General features: G+C 40.0%; 2 protein-coding genes across 7 annotated transcripts in view; both read right to left on the bottom strand.

Annotated features, from left to right (window-relative positions):
* Window positions 1-1,898: 1,898 nt before the first annotated feature.
* Window positions 1,899-4,973, bottom strand: fzd1 (frizzled class receptor 1). Its single transcript, XM_056761724.1, has one exon. It carries the CDS (start codon window positions 4,836-4,838, stop codon window positions 3,213-3,215), a length of 1,626 nt encoding a protein of 541 aa, XP_056617702.1. The 5' UTR covers window positions 4,839-4,973; the 3' UTR covers window positions 1,899-3,212.
* A 1,761-nt stretch (window positions 4,974-6,734) lies between these two features.
* The window catches only part of cdk14 (cyclin dependent kinase 14), a 116,096-nt gene continuing 100,881 nt past the window's right edge, over window positions 6,735-21,949 (bottom strand). For 5 of the 6 annotated variants that reach the window (XM_056761725.1, XM_056761730.1, XM_056761728.1 and 2 more), the window contains one exon: window positions 6,735-11,384. The gene's annotated coding sequence lies outside the window, so the exon portion shown is untranslated. Of the gene's footprint in view, window positions 11,385-13,439; window positions 13,707-21,949 lie in introns of those variants that run through there. The other variant, XM_056761726.1, reaches the window with a different exon arrangement.

Below are 21,949 nucleotides of genomic sequence, written 5' to 3'. Positions count from 1 at the left end.
CACACTCACAATCAAACACGCATGCACATACATAAACACATGCACGCATTCTCACACGCACACACACACACACACACAAACAAACAGGCATGCACATACATAAATACACACACATGCACATACATAAACACACACACGCACAAGCATGAACACAAACACATGCATGAACAGACACGCAAACATGCATGAACAAACACAAAAAGATAAGCATGCATGAACAAACACACGCAAACATGCATGAACAAACACATGAACACAAACACACATACGCACACATGCATGAACATACACAAACATGCATGAAAAACACATGAACACAAACACACACTCACTCACACATACGCACACATGCATGAACACACACAAACACGCACACAAACACACGCACACATGCATGAACACACAAACACGCACTCACACATACGCACACATGCATGAACACACACAAACACACGCACATGAACACACACATGCATGAACACACACAAACACGCTGCCCTGTGGCTCAGTGGTTAGAGGAAGGCGCTAACAACGCCAAGGTTGTGGGTTGGATCTCAGGGATTGCACATACTTAGAAACAGATGTATAGGATAATGCAATGTAAGCTTTTGATAAGAGCCTGCCAAATCCATAAAATAAAAGAAATCATACGCAAACATGCATGCACACACACAAAGACAAACACACACGGTCTACAAACACATGTATAAACAAACACATGCATACATGCATGAACATACACACAGGAATGCCGCGTTTCACAAACAGCTTTCACATTGACCCACACAAATACAAACCTCTGAAACATCAGAATCAGAACGAGTAGCACTACACTAGATTATATGATATAATTATGAGGTCTTTATGCAACGACTCTTCAGAAAAACTGAATAAAGACTATCAGTTATTGATGTACAAATGTCTTCAGCATCATCACACAGAGATCATCTTTGTTCTACAATTGTTCGAGATTAAATACATAAAAACAAAACTAGATTTTTTTATAGACATCTGGGACGCTGATAAGATCATTAGATGCCTTAAAGGGACAGTTCACCCAAAAGTGAGAATTCTTTTATCATTTATTCATCTCCATGTGAAAAACCCCAATAAACAAACAAATCTGTTTACTCTGCTTTCCTGTGGCTCAGTGGTTAGAGAATGATGTTAGCAACACCAAGGTCATGGGTTCGATCTCAGGAGCTGCACATACTCATAGTGTAGTTTCATACAATATAAACACTTTGGAGAAAAGCGTCTTCCAAATGTATGAATGTAATGATGTTTACTGTGTCATATCTACACTTTTAAAGATCACAGATGAAAATCATTTACTTACCATCACTCTCCACCTTCTTCACATGACTCTTGTCCACACAATAACTGCTCGTTTACATGCCAACAAACACAAACACAAACACAAACAACACGAACCCTCAAGAGTCCTTTTAACTCCACACATGGATTCCTTCAGCATCAGTGACATCAACCCATTATAAAACACAACAGAGAAGATCAATGACTTACACTTAAAACTGTTTCTTGTTAGTTAAACAGCTTACAGGGATTGGAAATGAGAGTAAACATTGACACAACATTCATGTTTTGATGATGAAATGTTTCTTTATCAGGGGTATCTATCTACTCTTTTAATGATTCTCTGAAACTTATTTAAGATTCTAAAAATCTGAAAGGCAAACAACAGGACTGTGGCTGATAAACTAATGTTTTCTTTCTTTTGAAAGTGATTGAAAAACAAGAATAAGAAATCAAGTTCTGTTTTAAAAGCACAAATGATCTGAAGGCACATTTCATCTCCTACAAGCATTGTACATGTATATAATCTATAAACAGCCCCCCCTTCTGTAAAGACAGAACAAACGTGCCAAAAAACAGGATCATTTTGTAGAAATGTGAGCTTTATTCTGTAGAGAAGTGAATATATAAACTATTGTCTATAAATATAAAGGGCTTTTTTAGAGTATTACAAGCAGAAATAACAAACAGACTCGTAGACATTTTTAATATAGACTTCAATGCTCGTCGTGAGATTAAATGCTTTTTTAAATTCATGCGTGAAGCATTTGAGAAGAACACAGGATTTGAAACACAGGCACATGTACTTTAACACAGAAAGAAACAAAAACATTCATTTGCATTTGTACCAGAGATGTTTACCATAGACAATCACCAGTGTTCTGTAAAAAACCCTTGATGAAATGCGAGGAAACCCTGATTCAGGGCGACCCATCTATGACATCATCATCATCATCATGATATTCCCTTCATGTTCACATCATTCACTTTAACATGACTGGAAATATTCAAAAACAACTATTTTTATTTTGCTTTATGACTTCATTCATTTACCATAGTAACCACATACAATGGACTTACCATAGTTTAACCATGATATCTGTAGTAAAAGCCCAGATATATTGACAATCAATCTGCCAAAACATAAATGTCCACTAGACTTTTACTTTAGTAAAACCATGATTTAGGATTTTTTAAGAGATGAGCTCAAAAGCCAAATACCCCTTTATTTATGTTCTTATGTCAATGAATCGCTCCATCACTCACAGGGCCGTGATTCTGTGAAACTACTGTTCGGTGAAGGTCACATTCTCATGACCAACATTAAATGAACAGTAACCCATCCGTTCTGTTTTCTAGCTGTACTTTCAGAGTCAATGCTGTGCAGTAGTTTAAACCAAGAAAGAACACGAGGCGTTCAGAAACAAATGTGTTATTCATTTGAGTTAGAAAGAAGTGCAGACACCACCGCAGATACATGTGTGCTCCAACTCTCGTTCCAAAAGAAAGAAGGCACTTATGTTTTTTTTCAACCGTGAGTACTTACGGTTGTGTGTTTTAACTCCTTTTCCAAATGAAAGTTTCCATAAAATATTCCAACAGTTCAATAAATCACCAGCACACAGCATAAACTTGGAATATTTCCCCGACTGTCATAAAGTTTTACATGCAAGCTTTAAAAAAGCACGACACACGAGACCGAAAATATTCCAATAAAGAAATTTGTCCCGTTGTGGTGGAGGTATAAATAATCAACATAACGCAGCGGATAAAAAGTTCCTTTGAGTAAAAAACAAGAGGAGCGATTGATATCCAAGTGAGATTTAAATACAAAGGTAGAAAACAAGCGCTTTTATTGACTGTACATCTCAAGAGAGTCTTAGAAAAGCGCTCGGTCACACGGTGGTCTCTCCCTGTTTGCTGTTGGCCAGTCTGGAGTAAAACTTTCTCCACGAGTTCAGCGTCTTGCCGGACCAGATCCAGAAGCCGGAGGTGATGCCCACGATCAGGGTCATCAGATACTTGATCATGAACACCGTGAAGTCCGGGCTCATGTGAGGGTTGTGCGTGGGACACGGCACCGCGTACGTCTTGCACGACTGCACGGTCCACGTCTGCTCCCACTGGTCCCGAAAGGCCTGCTCGTAAAAATAGCAGGCGATCACGACGGTGGCCGGCACCGTGTACAGGACGCTGAAGATGCCGATGCGCACCATCAGCTTCTCCAGCTTCTCCGTCTTGGTGCCGTCGTGTTTCATGATGGTCCGGATGCGGAAGAGCGACACGAAGCCCGCCAGGAGGAACGACGTGCCGATGAAGAGATACACGAAGAGCGGCGCCAGCACGAAGCCACGCAGCGCGTCCACGCTGTTGATGCCCACGAAGCACACGCCGCTGAGGACGTCCCCGTCCACCTGACCCACAGCCAGGACGGCGATGGTCTTGATGGCGGGCACTGCCCAAGCCGCCAGGTGGAAGTACTGCGAGTTGGCTTCGATGGCCTCGTGACCCCATTTCATCCCGGCGGCGAGGAACCAGGTGAGCGCGAGGATCACCCACCAGATGGAGCTGGCCATGCTGAAGAAGTACAGCATCATGAAGAGGATGGTGCAGCCCTCTTTCTTGGTGCCCTGGACCACCGTCCGGAAGTCGTTGTCGAACTTTTCGTTGCACGCCACTTTGTCCTCCAGGAGAAACCCGGCGATGTAGGCGACGGACACCATGGTGTAGCACCCCGAGAGGAACACGATGGGTCTCTCCGGGTAACTGAAGCGCTTCATGTCCACCAGATAGGTCAGGACGGTGAAGAGAGTGGACGCGCAACACAACACCGACCAGATGCCGATCCAGATGCGCGCGAACCTCTGCTCGTCCTCGCTGAAGTACATCATCCCGTGGTGCTTCTTGGGCTCGCACGGCGCGGCGCAGTTCTCCTCGCCCAGAAAGCGGTAGCTGAGGTACGGGGGCACGTTCAGGGACGCGGGGCATTTGAAGTGCCCCCTCGCGAAGTGGTCGGGCGTCGGGAGCGTCGCGTCGGGAGTCGGGTGCGCGGGCTGCTCGGACGTGTTCTGGCCCACGCACAGCTCGCCGCCGTGCACCGGGAACGACTCGCACGCCAGACTGTCCGGCCACTGGAAGCCGAATTTGTTCATCAGCGCCTCGCAGCCCTGACGCGCGCGCTCGCAGAGAGACCGGCACGGCGGCAGCGCCTGTTCCATCACCGTGCACACGGGCGCGTACATGGAGCACAGAAAGAACTTGAGGTCCGGCGAGCACTGCACCTTGACGAGCGGGTAGAACTGGTGAACCTCCAGCCCCGCGTCCTCCTGGTTCGTGTGCCCGAGCAGGTTCGGCATGATGGTCTCGTTGTACGCGATGTCCGTGCACAGCGGGATGGTGATGGGCTGACAGAAGCCGTGCTCGGGCACCGACATCCCGCGGTCTCCGTACTGTCCGCTCGCTCCCAGTATTCCCAGCGCGAGCAGGAGAAGCGCGGCGGCATCGCGAGCGTCCATCGTCATCTTGAACGCGCTCGCCCGCCCGCCAGCGCTGCCGCGTCCTTTGTCGGTTATCCGTCCGAGTCGGATTGTACTCCGGAGGAAACTTTTCGGAAAGTAAAAAGCGGCGCCCGTGACGGCGCTCCGCGAGCGACTGCAGAAAACAACGCGAGCGTCAAGCGCGAATAAAGAGTTTCGATGCGCGAGTTACCGTGTGTGCGTGTGTGTGAGCTGTTCGAACCTGTTTCCAGGCGCCCTGCTGTCTCGCGCTCGGCAGGGCGGGGCTTGGAGACAGATGGCGGCTGTTAGGGAGCGTCATGTTTTTGTGTTAGATTGAGACAAGCGAACGAATATTTACAATCATGCCGTAGCAGTTAAACATTTGACCGTGCAGAGAATGGATTACAACCATAGAACTGAATCAATTAAAGATATATTTATATATACATCATCCACACATTGCATCATGTAATGGTAAACGGAAATTAAATGATTTGTGTAAAAGCAGGGTTGGCACAAATAAGCTTTTGTAACAATTGATGTTGTAACTCATCAGAATCCTAAAACATCTCACCAAGGATCAAAAACAAAAAATAAAGTAAATGAAATGATCCGGAAAAGAAAAAGGAACAACCTTCTAAATATAGTCAATGAATTTAGATGATCTTATTTAATGATGATAAATAAATGTTCAACAATCAATTTTGTATCAATAAAGATGTTAACGTGAGGCGCAGTTTTTTTAAATAAAGCAGAAATCGTGTCTTCCTGGAATTCTAATACTTTCTTAGAAGAAAAATCTGAAGACTGAAATGTTCATGTGTTTAACAATAGAGACGGTCCCTAACCTGAAGCCCCGCCCGCAGATGTTCTATTGGTTATAGTGTGTGTCAGTCAGAGGATGAGAGGAGCAGGATTTGCAGTGACAGTGAATGAAAAGAGAATATAAAACATCTGTAATCTCTGTAAATATCACAGTTAACAATTTTATCATGATAATCCATTAACAAACATTAAATGTTCTTTAAATAAATCAAGATGATTTAAGGTACAATGAGTCCGTGGACTTGATTTTACCTGAATTGACCTCTAGTTCTAAAAATGATGAGGTTTATAAATCCTGTAATGCAATAATGTTTGTTAATGACGTCAATAACAGTCTGTGAGATATATAGTATAATACAAAAATATAAGTATTTAAACGACTTTGGACGTCATAAACCTAACTCTAACTATTTTTATGCACTTTTCATAACCCTGACACATAAAATCTAGTTCCTTTCTGTCTTAAATTAATGTATTCATAATATACTACATTATAGACTAGAATCACAAGCTTACCTTTTAATTTCAAACAAATGCTTCTCAGTGAAGATGATTTGTGTTTAAGTGTTTGTGCATTTTTATGTTCACGTTGTTCTGGAAGTATTTTTTCCAATAATTGGATCTGTAGACATTCCAAAGCATTTGAATAAAAACAAATATATATGCAGTATATATATTAAAATCTTAAATAAAAAAATATTGTGTGAAGGAATAAGTGTCTTATTCCTTTTTGTCATTCTTTCATTAAAACAGATTATTTTGTTGTGTGCTGTGGTTTTTAATGCTTAATAGAAAATGATATTATAATTTATTAGCAATAATTATCATTGGCCAAACTCTATTGTCAATTAATAAAGTTTTACATCGACTTGGAAGCGTTCCTTCACATTTGACGAGGTTCTGTTTGAGTCTGGATTATGATTGATTTCATAAACAAAAAAATGAAGTGATGTCTCCTGGGCACATTTACACAGAAAAACGAAATAAAACACCGCAAACAGCCTTAAAAAAACATGTGTCATGTGTACAAAAGACAGCCATAGATTTTCATTTAAACATGAATAAGCAAAAATAAGTTTTGATCTAGTCAACATGTTTGGCTTGAAGCATTAATAAACTTTATTTATTTCAGGTAAAACAACGATAAACAACATTTACAGAAGGACATGACATCTTCCATTAAGAACATTACATACAGGTTTGAACAAAGATGATACTACAAATGCATTATACTAGTCTAACTGTTGTGTAATAAAGTGACCGGTTACACTTCTAGATTCCACACACTGCTCGCCAAACTTCTGTTTTATTTCATTGCGTCTTACAAAAGATTAACAGATATACTGCAAGCAAGTGAAGCAGAAACACAAAGTCCGTGTTCAGCACAGCGAGGTTTTCCCAATGAGTATACTCGGAATATGAATCCCCACATCATACTGTATATACAGCCTAGTATATAACAAAGATTACAAAAGATTAAATATTCACAGATGAATAACATGATTTTAACAGCACATTCCAAAGCATGTCCAACAGAGCAAACCTGGGAATCTAAAAGCTGGATTTATATACTGATGCAATCATATCCGCATGGCAACCTGGAAGCGAGAGCCGATGGTTACGCAAATATGATGTTTCCTTCATGACCGTTGCAGTGCTAAATGTGCCTTTTTAATGGTCGTTCAACATGACATTTTTATCACTTTTTTCACTCAGAACTGAGACATACAGACTAAAGTCACTCTTTCTGGAAACTCTACATGTGAAGGTGTGGTTTCAGCTATTGAAGGTGAGTCTGGCAGGTTTCCAGCATGAAAAATAATGATTTGTCTGCTAATACTGTCTGGAGCCGTTTAATGCCACTGTGGGTGTGGAGGCATTAACTGCGTTCAGAATACAAATGTAGGTCTGCTCATAGTCACAACACATCAGGCAACATTAAAAGAGTCATTTCAGCAGGTGTGTCTGAGAGGCCAGACGCTTCTTCAACCTTCATTTACAGTCCGTCTGTCACTCGTATTCTCACTGATTCAACTCACAATTCTGTATTTAAACCAACGACGGAGCTTTTTTACAAACCCGAAAAATTCTGATATAACAATCAAACTGAAATGCTATTTTTGCACCCAAAGAAGTTGAAAAATACCAAAATTTGAAGAGTTTGGTTCCAAAAGGAGATTTCTATTTTTTTGTGTATTCTAATTAATATCAATCAAACTGCAGGTGTTTTTTTTTAAGCCATAATTACTCAGAAAATACAGCTAACTAACACAATAAACCCTCTAAAAACATGATAACGTATTAAAAACTAGATTTTTTTTAAATAAAAAGAAAAAAGTTATCTCATTTTGGAATCAAACTCTTCATTTATTCTTTTTTTTATCAAACTCCTGCTGACCTTTGGAAGGGTGCATACTAGACTGAGTTTGGTGATTACACTCCTAAAAACAAAGATGCTGCTCAATGCCACGAAAGAAGCATGTTTAGCCCAATGCCTTCTGTTTTACAAATGATAAAACGAGAAGAAAAAATGATTCTTTAATCATTACATTTGACTGAATAGTTCTTTGACGAACCAAGAATAGTTCTTCGATGGCATGACTTTAAAGAACTAGCATCTTTATTTTGTTCGTTGACATTAATTCTGTGTATCGAAGTGAACAAATATAGAGACGTGTAGAAGCATTTTCCAACACATCTCAGATGAGAAAGAACAAACAACACAAGGCTGTTGTGTAATTCTCATGGATGGTTCAGCGGTGACTTCTGTACTCTGTACATCAGAAGTCATTGAAAAGATTCACGTCGATGTTAAGGTCATTAATGTCACACCCAAACAATTTAAGGTGCAAAATGTGACAGAATATTTGAATGTTGAGCAAAATGTTTAAAAGTGCATTCACACCGTCATCTTCTGTGCATTGACACACTATTATAGTAGAATCTGAATCCTTATGTTCACAATAACAGTAGCAGAATAGGAACATGATGATGAATCGACACTGCAAAAATGACTTCCTTTGCATTTTTGTCTTGTTTTCCCGCACAAATGTCTAAAAATACTTCAATCAAGATGCATTTTCTTGATGAGCAAAAGGACCTAAGAAATATGACATTTCAGTGAATTTGTGCTTAAAACAAGCAAAAATAACCCGCCTATGATGCAAGAAAAAGAATCTTGAATTTTGTGTCTAAAAAAAGGCAAACCTTAATTCAAGATCTTTTTTCGTCATATTTATTTTCTAAACACTCAGAAAATCCATCTTGAGTCAAGATTTTTTTGACATATCTGATCCCGGATCACAAATCCATTCTCTAGTAAAAGACAAAAATGACTGTATGGGTCAAAATTATATATTTTTTTATGCCAGAAGTCATTAGGATATGAAATAAAGATTTCCTACCGTAAATATATAAAAACTTGCTACATTGCAAGGCAATTTTTTCAATATTTTTCTTTTTGCACTTTAAGATTCCAGAGTTTTAAACAGTTGTATCTCAGTCAGATTTTATCCTAATTTAACAACTTAAAAATATACATTTTATTCATTCAGCTTTCAGATTATTTGAAATCTCAGTTTCAAAAAATGTACCCATAAGACTGGTTCTGTTGTCCAGGGTTACATTTGTGCTGAAACATATTAAGTAAGAAAGTGATTTTTTTGCAGTGAATTCATGTGTTTCTGTTCTTCAGGAGTGTGATTCAGTTTTGATTTGTGATGATGATTCAAGGTGTAACTGGTGATCTGAATTGTTTCTCTTGCTTTTTTTCTTCACATCAACAGTTTAGGGCCAAACATTGCTATTGTTCAACTAGCTCTTGTTCTTATTATAGAAAACAAAACGTATAGTTTTATCTCGGCAAAAACACTGTAGCACATTGATTTAATATTATTATCTGCTGAGCAGAGAGTGGTGGTGACAAACGGACGGACGTTAACAGAAAGAGCGGCATTACAGACCGCCGTACCGAGAGCCCGAGATGAGGGGCCAGTGCAGTTCACCAAGTGTCCTTCTTTCATGAAACTTCAGAAATGTTTCTCACCGACAAAACTTTCATATTCACAAAATGTCAAATGTTAAAGACTCATGAAATGGCTTGATGGCTTTTTCCCCGTTTGATGTATTTGCTGTTGATGAATTGAATCCAATGAAGGATTTTACATGACAGGAGACTTGAGTTTATGTCACATGAAGTTCAAGGTACATGCTATTGCTAGTCGGTGTCAGACTGTATTACAGACAGGGACGTTCTCATTCTAGAGAAGATTAAACAGGTCAAAAACAAACAAACATGCAATAGTGCAAGATGACGTCATTTATATATTTGGTCCATTTTCCTTCTAAAAATTTTATTTTAAGTATTTATCTACTCACTTGTAGTGCAAATGAAATGTGTATGATAGCATTTCGATGACCTTTAAGCAAACACACGGACTAAAAGCCACAAGCTGTCTTATGTTTGTAAACTTCAGCACTTCTGACACATTTTTGTTTTAGATTTCATGAGTCTTTAACAATAAACCTTCCAACCTGGTCTCATGGGAAATACGTACCCCTGTAAGCTTCTTGCAGCGCCACAAAACCGTACCAGTATTGCAATAGTTTTGTGACATAAACGTCCACTGGGGGCGCTAAAGAGAAGAACTTTATTGGTCCGCTATAGAATGAGTGTCAGTGCATTCTGCCTCTGAAACGATTTTGTAAAAACACATTATTTGTGCTTTAATAGATATTTTAGAGCACACAACCCGACTCCTACCCTAAAACTACACACTTCCCAACCACATAAACACGCAACAAGGAAATAGAAGTCAGACACGGGTATGTATTGCAAACAGGGACCAAAAACAGTATATAAGCATTGTCTTCTAAAGCCGTACGATGTTGTTGTGCGAGCACAGAAGGTTTTAAACACTAACGATCGCGCAGTCGTGTTTTATTAACATCTACGCTCATTTCCTATGAGACCAGGTTGGAAACTTCGCTCACAGAAATGGTTTGGGGTCATTTTAATCGTCACATACTGACAAGTGCAATTGTCGATAAGATTGTCGTGGGCCTTTAAATAAATTCATTTCTAAACGTGGACCAACAAATCTCTTTTCCTCCGGCACAATAGCACCAGTGCAAGCGTATTGCCTGTTTTCAACACTCAACACAACACGTGAACACACACACAGGACACACAGACATGTGTTTCTCAAGTACCACGGCCCAATGACTCTCAGCCAATAGCGATGGTTGAATTGCTTAAGCGTCGTCCCTGCAGCGAGTGAATGTGCACCATCAGCAGTGCCAGTATCACTGTTATTATAGGAATTATTGTGACGTTATTAAAGAGCTTCATGGGGTCCTGAGCGAACCATAGCCCTGAACGTGGAAGAAGTGCTCAATGTTAGCTCTCTAGACGCTCGTGCGTGCGCTGATGTCTCATTAGCGTGGGATTGTGAGCCGAAGGGGATTTGGTTTGCTTTTCAAGACAGACACAGATTTTACTGTACAGATAGGTAGCTACAAACAGTCTGTTTAAACTGTCCTTCTATTAACGTCACCAAACAGTGTGTGAACGTTAATAAACGGTGAAAACAATAATAACAGATGATCAAGCTCAGATCTGACTGAATACACACACACACACACGTGTTCTCTTCGGCCCATCACACTCTTCATAACTCAAATAAATAAATGAAACATAAGAGTCGTATGGGTATCATCTTCATACTGACGGACCACAGCAGCGACCTGTAACACACAACACAAAACATTCAACATCACAACAAATGTGAAGTCATGGAATCCTTCACAACAAGCAGACACATTTCACCCCAAAATCTCAATTCTGTCATCATTTATTCCTCCTCATGTGGGTGAAAATCTGTATGCTGTATGTCGTTCTTCAGTAGAACACAAAAGAAGATATTTGGAGAAATGTTTTGTGTCAAGTGCTCAACTGTTCATTCACTGGAACAAAGAAAAAAACACTCACACTCTCGCTCTCACATCAATGTTATTTCTTTTGCGCTGTAAAATCATGCTCCTGTTTGTTTCATACTGCTACCACAATCTGAATGAGTATCTAGTGCTGTACATTAATCCCACATGTTTATTTTATACTGGTATATTCTAAGAGAGTTTTTACACTGTGAACACATTTTATGGGTTTATTTTAAACTGGTGGGACAATCTGACAGGGTTTTCTGCATTGTTAAATCATATGACCGGTTTATTTTGACGATGTGTTTCAAATTATTTTTAGGGAAATTTGACAAGGGAGGACAATTCCACAGAACTTTGTGAAAACTAGTATCTTGATATAAGCACTTATTGTTATTATTGCCTATTGACAAACTGTTGTACTGTTTCCTTCACCTCCTCTCTAAGTGTCTTTAGATAACAGTGAACTCATATGACATCATCAGTGATGAAGAGGATGATGGGCAGATGAAGAATGTGTATGAGGAAGAGCAGCTTGAGGCTCAACTCTCCACTCGCTTGTTTCTCTTCTAATCTCTCGTTCCCCCTATTGACCATACTGCTAATAAATAATGCATGTCTCTCTCTCTCTCTCTCTCTCTCTCTCTTGTTTTGAAGTCCCCTCCATTCTTTGTGTCCCTCCCTCTGTTTCTAGTGAAGTGTTCCTGAGGATTTGTGGACGTGTGTGAGACACTCAGAGCTCATGGATGAATGAAGTTTCATCTCTCTCACCTCCTGTGTGTGTGTGTGTGTGTGTGTGTGTTGTGTGTGTGCACCCCCATCATGAGAACAGATTGTATCACCCCCCCGACAGCACATCTTCTCCATCATCTGAACTCATCATCTACAGCATCACAATCTGTCCGTTATCACACACAAACATCCTTCTCATCATTCTGTAAAGTGTCACTGTGTTTACAATAAATCACAAACATCACAGAAACCTGATGATTAACATGATGATCACAGAATTGACTTGATCTGTTTATTCTGTGCACTGGTGGTGCAGTATTTCAACATATGATATAAATGTCCACGTGTTTGCTCAATTACATCTTCATGAAATAAAAATCAAACGCTGGACAGTGTGACGCGGCTCCAGAATCTATTCACAAACCAATCCATCACGTTTAACTCACTTAACTTTAAAAACACACACATTTCTTTAAATGATACATTTTTTCATAAGCTTTATCCTCTGAGAAATGTGGCTCATGTTGCTGAACAGAACATCATTCATGTATGTTTTGTGTATGATCATTTTGTGTTCTTCATTTTTATCTTCATGTCCAGTCACCAACACAACACAATGTGCTTAATGTTTATGATTTGTTCAAACTGCAATTGTTTTGTCAATAAAATCACAAGATGAATCTTAAAGCGGCTCAGTTTTCTGTGCTAGCAGTCACATTAAAGGGATAGTTCACCCAAAAAAGAAAGTTCTGTCATCATTTCCTCACCTTCGAGTTGTTCCAAATCTGTATAAATGACTTTGTTCTGAAGAACATAGAGGAAGATATTTGGAAGAACGCTTATAAACAGACAGATTTTTCCCCTGTTGAATCCCATTGTAAGAAAAAATACTTAATAATTGTTTTGTTCTGTTGAACACAAAAGAAGATATTTCAAAGACTGTAGTACAGGAAACTTTTGACGGCCATTGTATATTTCCTATGGAAGTCAGAGGGGGTCAAAATCTGTCTGCTTATAAGCATTCTTCCAAACATCTTCTTTTGTGTTCATCTGAACAAAGATATTTATACACATTTGGAACAACTCGATGGTGAGGAAATGATGACTTCCTTTTGGGTGAAGTGTCCCTTTAAATGCCCAAGAACAAACTTACAAGAAGAGAAAGTAAAAACTACAATCGTGTGTTAGATAGAGAGAGAGAGAGAGAGAGAGAGAGAGAGAGAGAAAGAGTCTCTGAATGAACAAACAGGCTCGATGTGACAAGCAAACCAGTCAAGCAGACCAACTCGTCCTGGGCAGACCGGTGGGTCATGACCTCTGACCCTGCCCCCCCGACAGAGGTCTCATCAGGTCTCAAAGCGTGTAATGAACTGCGTCAGACTCGCCGCACGCCTGGAGCTGTGAGTAAAGCTGACATGTTACTAAAGCATGTGTCTCATCCAAAACTCACTTTTACTACTAGGTTTAGTTTCATGTTTTTAAAGCACACAGAATGAAAAACATACAGATTAAAAACTGCTCTCATAAGTTTCCAGTCATTAAAAAAAGCAATAATTCTGTGTTCTTGTGTTTCTGCAGTCAATGAGCATTCAGTGAAACGCAAAAGATTTTTCTTTCAGTGACCTTCATGACTTTTTCCAGACACACCAAACATCTGGACATACATGAGCTGCGGTTTGTGATGATGAATTCTTTCAGCTTCTTTTTTGTTATGATTATTAACAGATCCATCTGAACACATGAGCTGCACAAACCAGAAAGTCATTGGCCTGTGACCTCCACACAGATGCATTATGGGAAAGTTGTTTTAGCTCTGTGTTCAGGGCTTAAGTCATGCAGCCATCTGACAAACACATTGAACAGCTTATTTTTGAATCAATAAGGAAAGTTTGTGATTTTGTATTGAATGAAGTGAATTAGTAAAAGAATGATGTGATATTTAAACTGCACAGTATTGTCATATCATATTCTTCCTGTGTCTTTTTGTGCACTCAACTTTTCTAAAGCTATTTTGTAATATCTTAAATGTTTATACTTGAACATATTTTCTACATTTATGTGTCAAGACAACATCTTAATGATCATAAAAAAAAGAGACACCGCCAACATCAAACACACTTTTTTAACCGTCAGATGAATGATATTATATTACATTAGTTTAAGAGAAGGTTTAACTACTTTGCCATGACATAGTTTTTGCTTCTCAAGACAATATTAATCAAGTCCCAATGAAATTAAAAACGTTTATTTTTTCATGAAATATTGCAGCGTTTATTGTAAATAGCTTATCAATGTGGGTCATTCTATTTTAAAAATGTGTGTGCTCTCATAATCCTTCTGCTCTCTAGGGACAATCCATGTTAAATGACCTATGTTAGACGGCTTGGGTGGAGCATCCGTTAACTCCTCCCCTTTAACTGTCAGTCTGCTGCAAATTCTATTTGAAAATGCAATGTTTGATCCAATCAAATCGCAGTGAAAAAACAAGCCACGCCCATGAGTTTTGTCTTATTCAAAACTCTGTTTCACTTAGAAATGCTTCGGAATACAAAAGTAAACACGATTGCGACTTTTAAGACATAAACTTTAAGGGTGGGTTCCACCAACAAGGATTAAAGCAAACAGAGTTTAGAGCTAATGATCCTAGTTTTATTTTCAACAAATGGTGGATTAATACTTGAACCTGTTTTCAAACGGTCATATGTGATTCATTTTGTCTGCCATGATGGCTTTCCGGTGTAACTAAACAGCAACAGTGTTGCACGGTCATGTAAAAAGGAAATAAACAGCTTGTGCATGTAAAAGAAACCTCATTTTGCTATTTAAAACCTCTGTTTGGACAATTTGTCTTAACCCTTACCCTGTTTCTAAAAACAGCACTGAAGCATGACATTTTATTATTTAAACCTCCTCGGTAGCAAGTTTTAATTAATCTGAGAAATACGTCAAATAATGGAGCAACAGAATTAAAGATAATCTGTCAAATTTAAACCTGGATCAAATATAAATCTGATTATTTTTAAACAAGGTTTACAGTTTGGTGCAACAGAATAATGAAATAAACCTTGATTAAATCTAAACCTTGTTAGAGCAACACACCCTGAGAACCATAAAGATGATGCACACTTAAATCATCACAACTTCATCATATCTAGTAGTCAAATGAAAGCATTGTGAATATTGTAAATGCATAAGAATATTAGATTCAATATGAACGCTTAATCGCAGACGACGGCAGTAAGATCTGACGACAGCACAATCATTCACCTTTAAATCTGAAGTGTAAAACCCGTGACCCTTCACATCAGAACCAGCTTGTGTGCAAAACTAAAGCTGTGTATAGATTCTCAAACAAGAGGGTTTTCACTCTTTCTCTTCAAAGACTGGGAAATTCCCATGTTTATGATGTAAAGCTTGAATGATGAAGTCACTGACAGGAGGGACAGACATCTGACCATCCATCAACATGTTGACAATAAAATCTCATTCATTACTCCGTGCTTTAGAGAGAGAGAGACATTTCCTCGCCCATCACAGAGAGACCTTCCTACAGTATCTCTTCAGCTCATGAATCTCTTTAAACTTCTCTGAGACTCAGTGGTTAGAGGACGGCGCTCGCAACATCAAAGTCAAGGGTTCGATCGCAGGATTGCACAAAGAAATGTACAGTATGATGAAATGTAAGCCGCTCTGGAGAAAGCCGTTCATCCACACTGAAAACATCCACATCATTGTGTCCTTCACTTTCTCATATATCCACATTCACTTACAAATGAGTTCAAACTATACTGTGAAGAGAAATGTGTGTTCGCTTGAGTTGAAATAAATGATGTTGTGTATTCATACAGTCATGACCTCTGGTTGTGTGTTCTCTGACTCTCCAGTGGTGTACTGTTTGTTGAGTGAGATCAGAAATGAGGACAACCGACCACAAACACCAGAAATCCAGAGCTGAGACAACGTTTGTACAAAAACACTGATGAGCACAATGAGAATCAACAAAACCAAACATGCTGAATATGAGCCCAACATACATGTACTGAACACACACTGACATATTCTTACAAATAAATGACACTCACAACACAAACACAACACTTGCGCCAACACACACACACACACACACACACACACACACACACACACAGACACACACACACACACAAAGACAGACATATACACAATGCTCACACATGCACACACACACACACACGCACACACAGAGGTTTGTTTGAGTATAACACACATGCACACAGACACACACATACACAATGCACGCACACACACACACAGGTTTGTTCGAGTATAACACACACACACAGAAAGACACACACATACACACAAAGACATACACAACCACGCGTATACACATGCACACACAAGTGCGCACACACATGCACACGCAGACACACACATACACAACCGCGTGCGCGCACAAAAACACGTCCACAACTGTGTGCGCACAAACATCTATACACATGCTCACATGTACACACACACATACTCACAAACACACACGTGCACACACACATGCTCACATGCACACACACACATACTCACAAACACACACGAGCACACACACATGCTCACATGCACACACAAACGCACATTCACACACACATGGGTCTTGAGCTCTTGAAGCTCTGTATGTCACAGTTGATCATGATGTGAGTGTAGTCTCAGTGTGATGAGTTGTGTTTGTGTGTCTCATGTGTGTGTTTTATAGTGAACCGGTCTCAGAGTCACTACTTCATTCATCCCTCTCTCTCTCTCTCTCTCTCTCTTCACTGAACATGTCCTCTGGCTGTGCGGGTGGGAGGGGTCAGAGAGGCCTATGATAAGTCGAGCGTGTCGAGGACGAACGACAGGTGAGAAAAAGCACACATTCACTTCTCTCACAATGCCAAGCAGCACTTTAATTAAAGATTCTCCAGCCGCATGAATAATGCATTCATTCCTTCAGAGCGTCTCCATCGGCTTCACAAACATTCATCTGGAAAACTAAAACCATCTTCTCAGTCACTGTCTGTCCGTGTTCACTGGTGTAGAAATAAATCACATGACATACACACACATGTGTGAGATGCTCAGGTGTTTCTTCTCCAAACCTGATTCTGTCTTTCTGAAAAACAAGCTTTAATGAAGTGTGGAGAGAGCCGGCGGCGTGTGCGGTGACTGAACGGAGGCTGACGGGCCAATGGTGTTCCTCAAAGCGTCTGCATGGAAGAGAGGAGCGGCCCGGCCCGACTTCTACAAGCTCATTAGAGAAGCACATATGTTGTGAGAGAGAGAACACAAGTGTGACGTCCGGCAGCTTTTGTGTCTTATCCCCAGAAATTCCCAGAAAATGTTTCTATTTTAATTTGATAATATTTTATCATGAAATATTGCAGCGATTATAGTAAACAAATAGTTTATCAATGTGGGTCACCTAACCCGTTTTAAAATGTACCCTCATAAACTTCAGTTAAAATCTGAACTGAACCCTGAAATGACAATCCATGTTACATGACATGTTACAGCAGTGAATGGTCACACAATAAATAACGCCAGCGCTTTACCCTTCATGATCATCCAGTGTTACAACACGTCTCGTCACGACTCAACAAAGACAATAAACCCAATTATAGACATTATATACACAACATTTGTTGCCTCTAGTTGTAACTGTATTACTGATTATTAGGACTTTTTTGCACGATGCGCATGTGTCTGCATTTGCAGATCACAAACACTCAACAAACTCAATCCGCATTAGTCCGTAACAAAGTCTTTTACTATGAAAATATATTTACAGGCTGTGAATCTGAAGCGTCTGTGGAATGGCACCACTTATTAACCAAAGCTTTAGCACATAGCCGCTCTTAATCTCTCTCAAACGTTCGTCAAGCTATCGCTGGTGAAATGCGCTGCACAAACTTCAACATTCAGATTGTACTTTTCTGTTGTAAATAAAATGTAACCGTTCGTCTTTAGTGGTCTTATCTTTTGTCGGGGCAAACAAAGAGTCTTTCTTTACACAACGAAACACACATCAGCGTCTCCACAACATGGCTGTGGCGGTGACGATACAATGACATTTACAAGTAGACCACCTTACTGGCGTATACATTTAGGTGGTCATTAAGTCAAATGCTACCACCAACTGATGTAGATTTGTGGAGGTGTGATTACACGAGGTGTTTCAGACAGGTCTGGATTAGCATTCACTATTACATAGAATGACTCTTTTGTTCACACACTTTCATTTCTGCAATTTTGCATGTCTAATACATGCATGGGCAACTTATAACACACCAAAGAAAAACGCCTATTTGCGCCCTATGACCCCATTAAACTCGAGGCGTCCAATCAGGAATGAGGAGAGATTATTTGGGACACTGGTCTGCATAGTGAGAATCACTTCTGTTTAAAGCTGCTCCAGTGTGGCTACAGCTCAGAGATTCACCATCTGCCCAGCCAACATGTGCCACTGCCTCTCAACACACAGACACAAACGCATGCACACACACACATACACACATACGCACATGCGCTAATGTGCTAATGAACAAATACACACTTACACAAACACACTCATTAATACACACACACACACCTATTTGCACATTCACAGCGTATTAATATATGTCATTTAATATTATTGATATGAATGCTTTTCATTTGATTACTAGGACATCACATGACTCACGTGTGTGTGTGTGTGTGTGTGTGTGTGTGTGTGTGTGTGAACAGACAGCTCGAGATTCACCTCAGAGACATTAAAAGAGATTATGATAATGAGTCATGTCGAGGGAGTCCAGCGTTTGTCCCCTCCAGTGACAAACAAATTACACATGAAACACTCTCTCTCTCTCTCTCTCTCTCTCTATCTATCTCTGTGTGTGTGTGTCGTCTCTGAGGAAAACACCTGCCTGAGGGACACCCCCATCCCATCTCTGACCCTCAGAACTGAGAACAGCTCATCGGATCAAATCCCCTCACCTGCCAATCACAAGAGAAAACAGAGAACTGCCTCATCCACCTCCACCGCAACAAGAGAGAGAGAAAGAGAGAGTGAGAGAGAGAGTGAGAGAGAGAGTAAGTGAGAGAGAGAGAAAGAGAGAGATAGAGAGAGAGAGAGAGAGAGAGTAAGTGAGAGAGAGAGAAAGAGAGAGATAGAGAGAGAGAGAGAGAGAGAGAGAGAGAGTGAGAGAGAGAGAGAGAGTGAGAGAGAGAGTAAGTGAGAGAGAGAGAGAGAAAGAGAGAGATAGAGAGAGAGTGAGAGAGAGAGTGAGAGAGAGAGTAAGTGAGAGAGAGAGAAAGAGAGAGATAGAGAGAGAGTGAGAGAGAGAGTAAGTGAGAGAGAGAGAAAGAGAGAGATAGAGAGAGAGAGAGAGAGAGAGAGAGAGCATATGCAACAGAACTCCAGCAGCCTAAGCTATGCCCAGACAGTGAGCAGAAACTCCACACCGACATCTGCACAAGCTCCAACAGCCGAGCTAAAAGACATCCATCAGATGCTGAACCTAATCTGCTCACACCTACTGTACTAAGACAAAATCCGCACTAAACAAATTAATAACTTATGGATAACAAATCATTTACAATATCATGTTGGAATATTCAAGGCCTGAGGTCATCTGCTTTTGGACTGAAAAGCAAAAACATAGACTTCAGCTCTGAAACAAAAAACTCAGACATCCTCATCCTACAGGAGACATGGAGTAGAGGAGACGGACCCACTGGTCGCCCTACAAACTACAGAGAATTCATCATTCCATCCGTCAAACTGCCTGGTGTCACCCAGGGAAGAGACTCAGGCGGAATGCTGATATGGTATAAATCTGAATACGCTAACTCAACAAAAATGATTAAAACTGGCCAGTTTTACACATGGATAGAAATCAACAAGACCATCACTTCAACAGATAAGAATATCTTCCTGTGTGCAACCTACATCCCTCCAGCAGAGTCACCCTACTTCAATGAGGACAGTTTCACGATCCTGGAAGAGGAGATCAACTACTTTCAGTCACAGGGCAATGTTCTGATCTGCGGTGACCTAAATGCCAGGACAGGCGAAGAGTCAGACTCAGTTCACTCCAAGGGAGACAAACACATTCCAGGAGGAGATGTCCTTTCCATACCTACACATACACAAAGACTGAACTACGATAAAACAACAAACAAAAATGGATTAAGACTTCTCCATCTTTGTCGCACACTGGGTCTGTACATGGTCAATGGACGACTACGAGGAGATTCATACGGTAGGTACACCTATAGTTCTAAGCTGGGTAACAGTACGGTAGACTATTTCATCACGGATCTGAATCCTAACTCCCTCAGAGCGTTCACAGTCAGCCCACCATCACCATTGTCAGATCACAGTAAAATCACTCTCTACCTCAATAGATCCAAACCTAACACAGAGGCATCAAAACAAACTCACCTCCATACCCTAAAACAAACTTTCAGGTGGAAACAAAATTGCGAAGATACATACAAAAGCATAACTCGTGAACCAAAAATTCAAATCCTACTGAATAAATTCCTCGATACCCCATTTCCACACAATTATGAAGGTGTAAATTTAGCAGTAGACAGGATTAACCAAATTTTTACAATATCTGCAACGCTATCTGACCTAAAACCCACTAACACAAAACCAAACAAAAAGCCGGTAAATGAGAAATGGTTTGATAAGGAGTGTAAAAACCTTAGAAAAGAAGTAAGAATTCTATCAAATCAGAAACACAGAGATGCTGACAATGTAAACACACGCCAACTCTACCATGAAAAAGTTAAACAATATAAGGAAACACTAAGGAAGAAAAAGAAACAAGATACACAAAACCAGATAAAAGCAATTGAACAATCTCTAGAAACAAATCGCTTCTGGGAACATTGGAACACACTTAACAAACCCCACCATGAAGATCTTCCCATTCAGAACGGAGACGTATGGATAAAGCACTTCTCAAACCTCTTTAGTAAAATAAACAAGAACCATGAACAAACTAACCTACACAACAAACTATGCACTCTGGAGTCAACAATTAAAGATTACCAAAACCCTTTAGACTATCCAATTACACTCGCTGAGCTAGAACAAAATATACCAAAACTTAAATCCCAAAAAGCAAGTGGTATCGACGGTATCCTAAACGAGATGATTAAACACGCAGACCAAAAACTTACACTCGCCATCCTCAAACTGTTTAATATCATCTTTAGTATAGGTATATTTCCCACAATCTGGAACCAAGGTCTCATAACTCCAATCCATAAAAGTGGAGACAAATTCGACCCTAATAATTACCGCGGAATATGTGTAAACAGTAATCTAGGTAAACTCCTCTGTAACATTCTTAACAGCAGACTTCTCCAATATCTAAACAACCAAAACATCCTGAGAAAATGCCAAATTGGTTTCCAACCCAAATACCGCACATCCGATCATATATACACTCTTCGTACCTTAATTGACAAAGAAACAAACCAAAATAAAAGAAAGCTCTACTCATGCTTTGTCGACTTCAAAAAAGCTTTTGACTCAATCTGGCATGAGGGACTTTTTCTTCAGTTGATTCAATGCGGCATCGGAGGAAAAACCTACGACATCATCAAATCAATGTACACCAATAACACATTTGCAG

Source organism: Triplophysa dalaica, chromosome 12 (genome assembly GCF_015846415.1).
Source record: "Triplophysa dalaica isolate WHDGS20190420 chromosome 12, ASM1584641v1, whole genome shotgun sequence".
NCBI classification, from domain to species: Eukaryota; Metazoa; Chordata; class Actinopteri; order Cypriniformes; family Nemacheilidae; genus Triplophysa; species Triplophysa dalaica.
The sequence above is the reverse complement of the archived record's forward strand: the minus strand, read 5'-3'. Positions and strand labels throughout refer to the sequence as shown.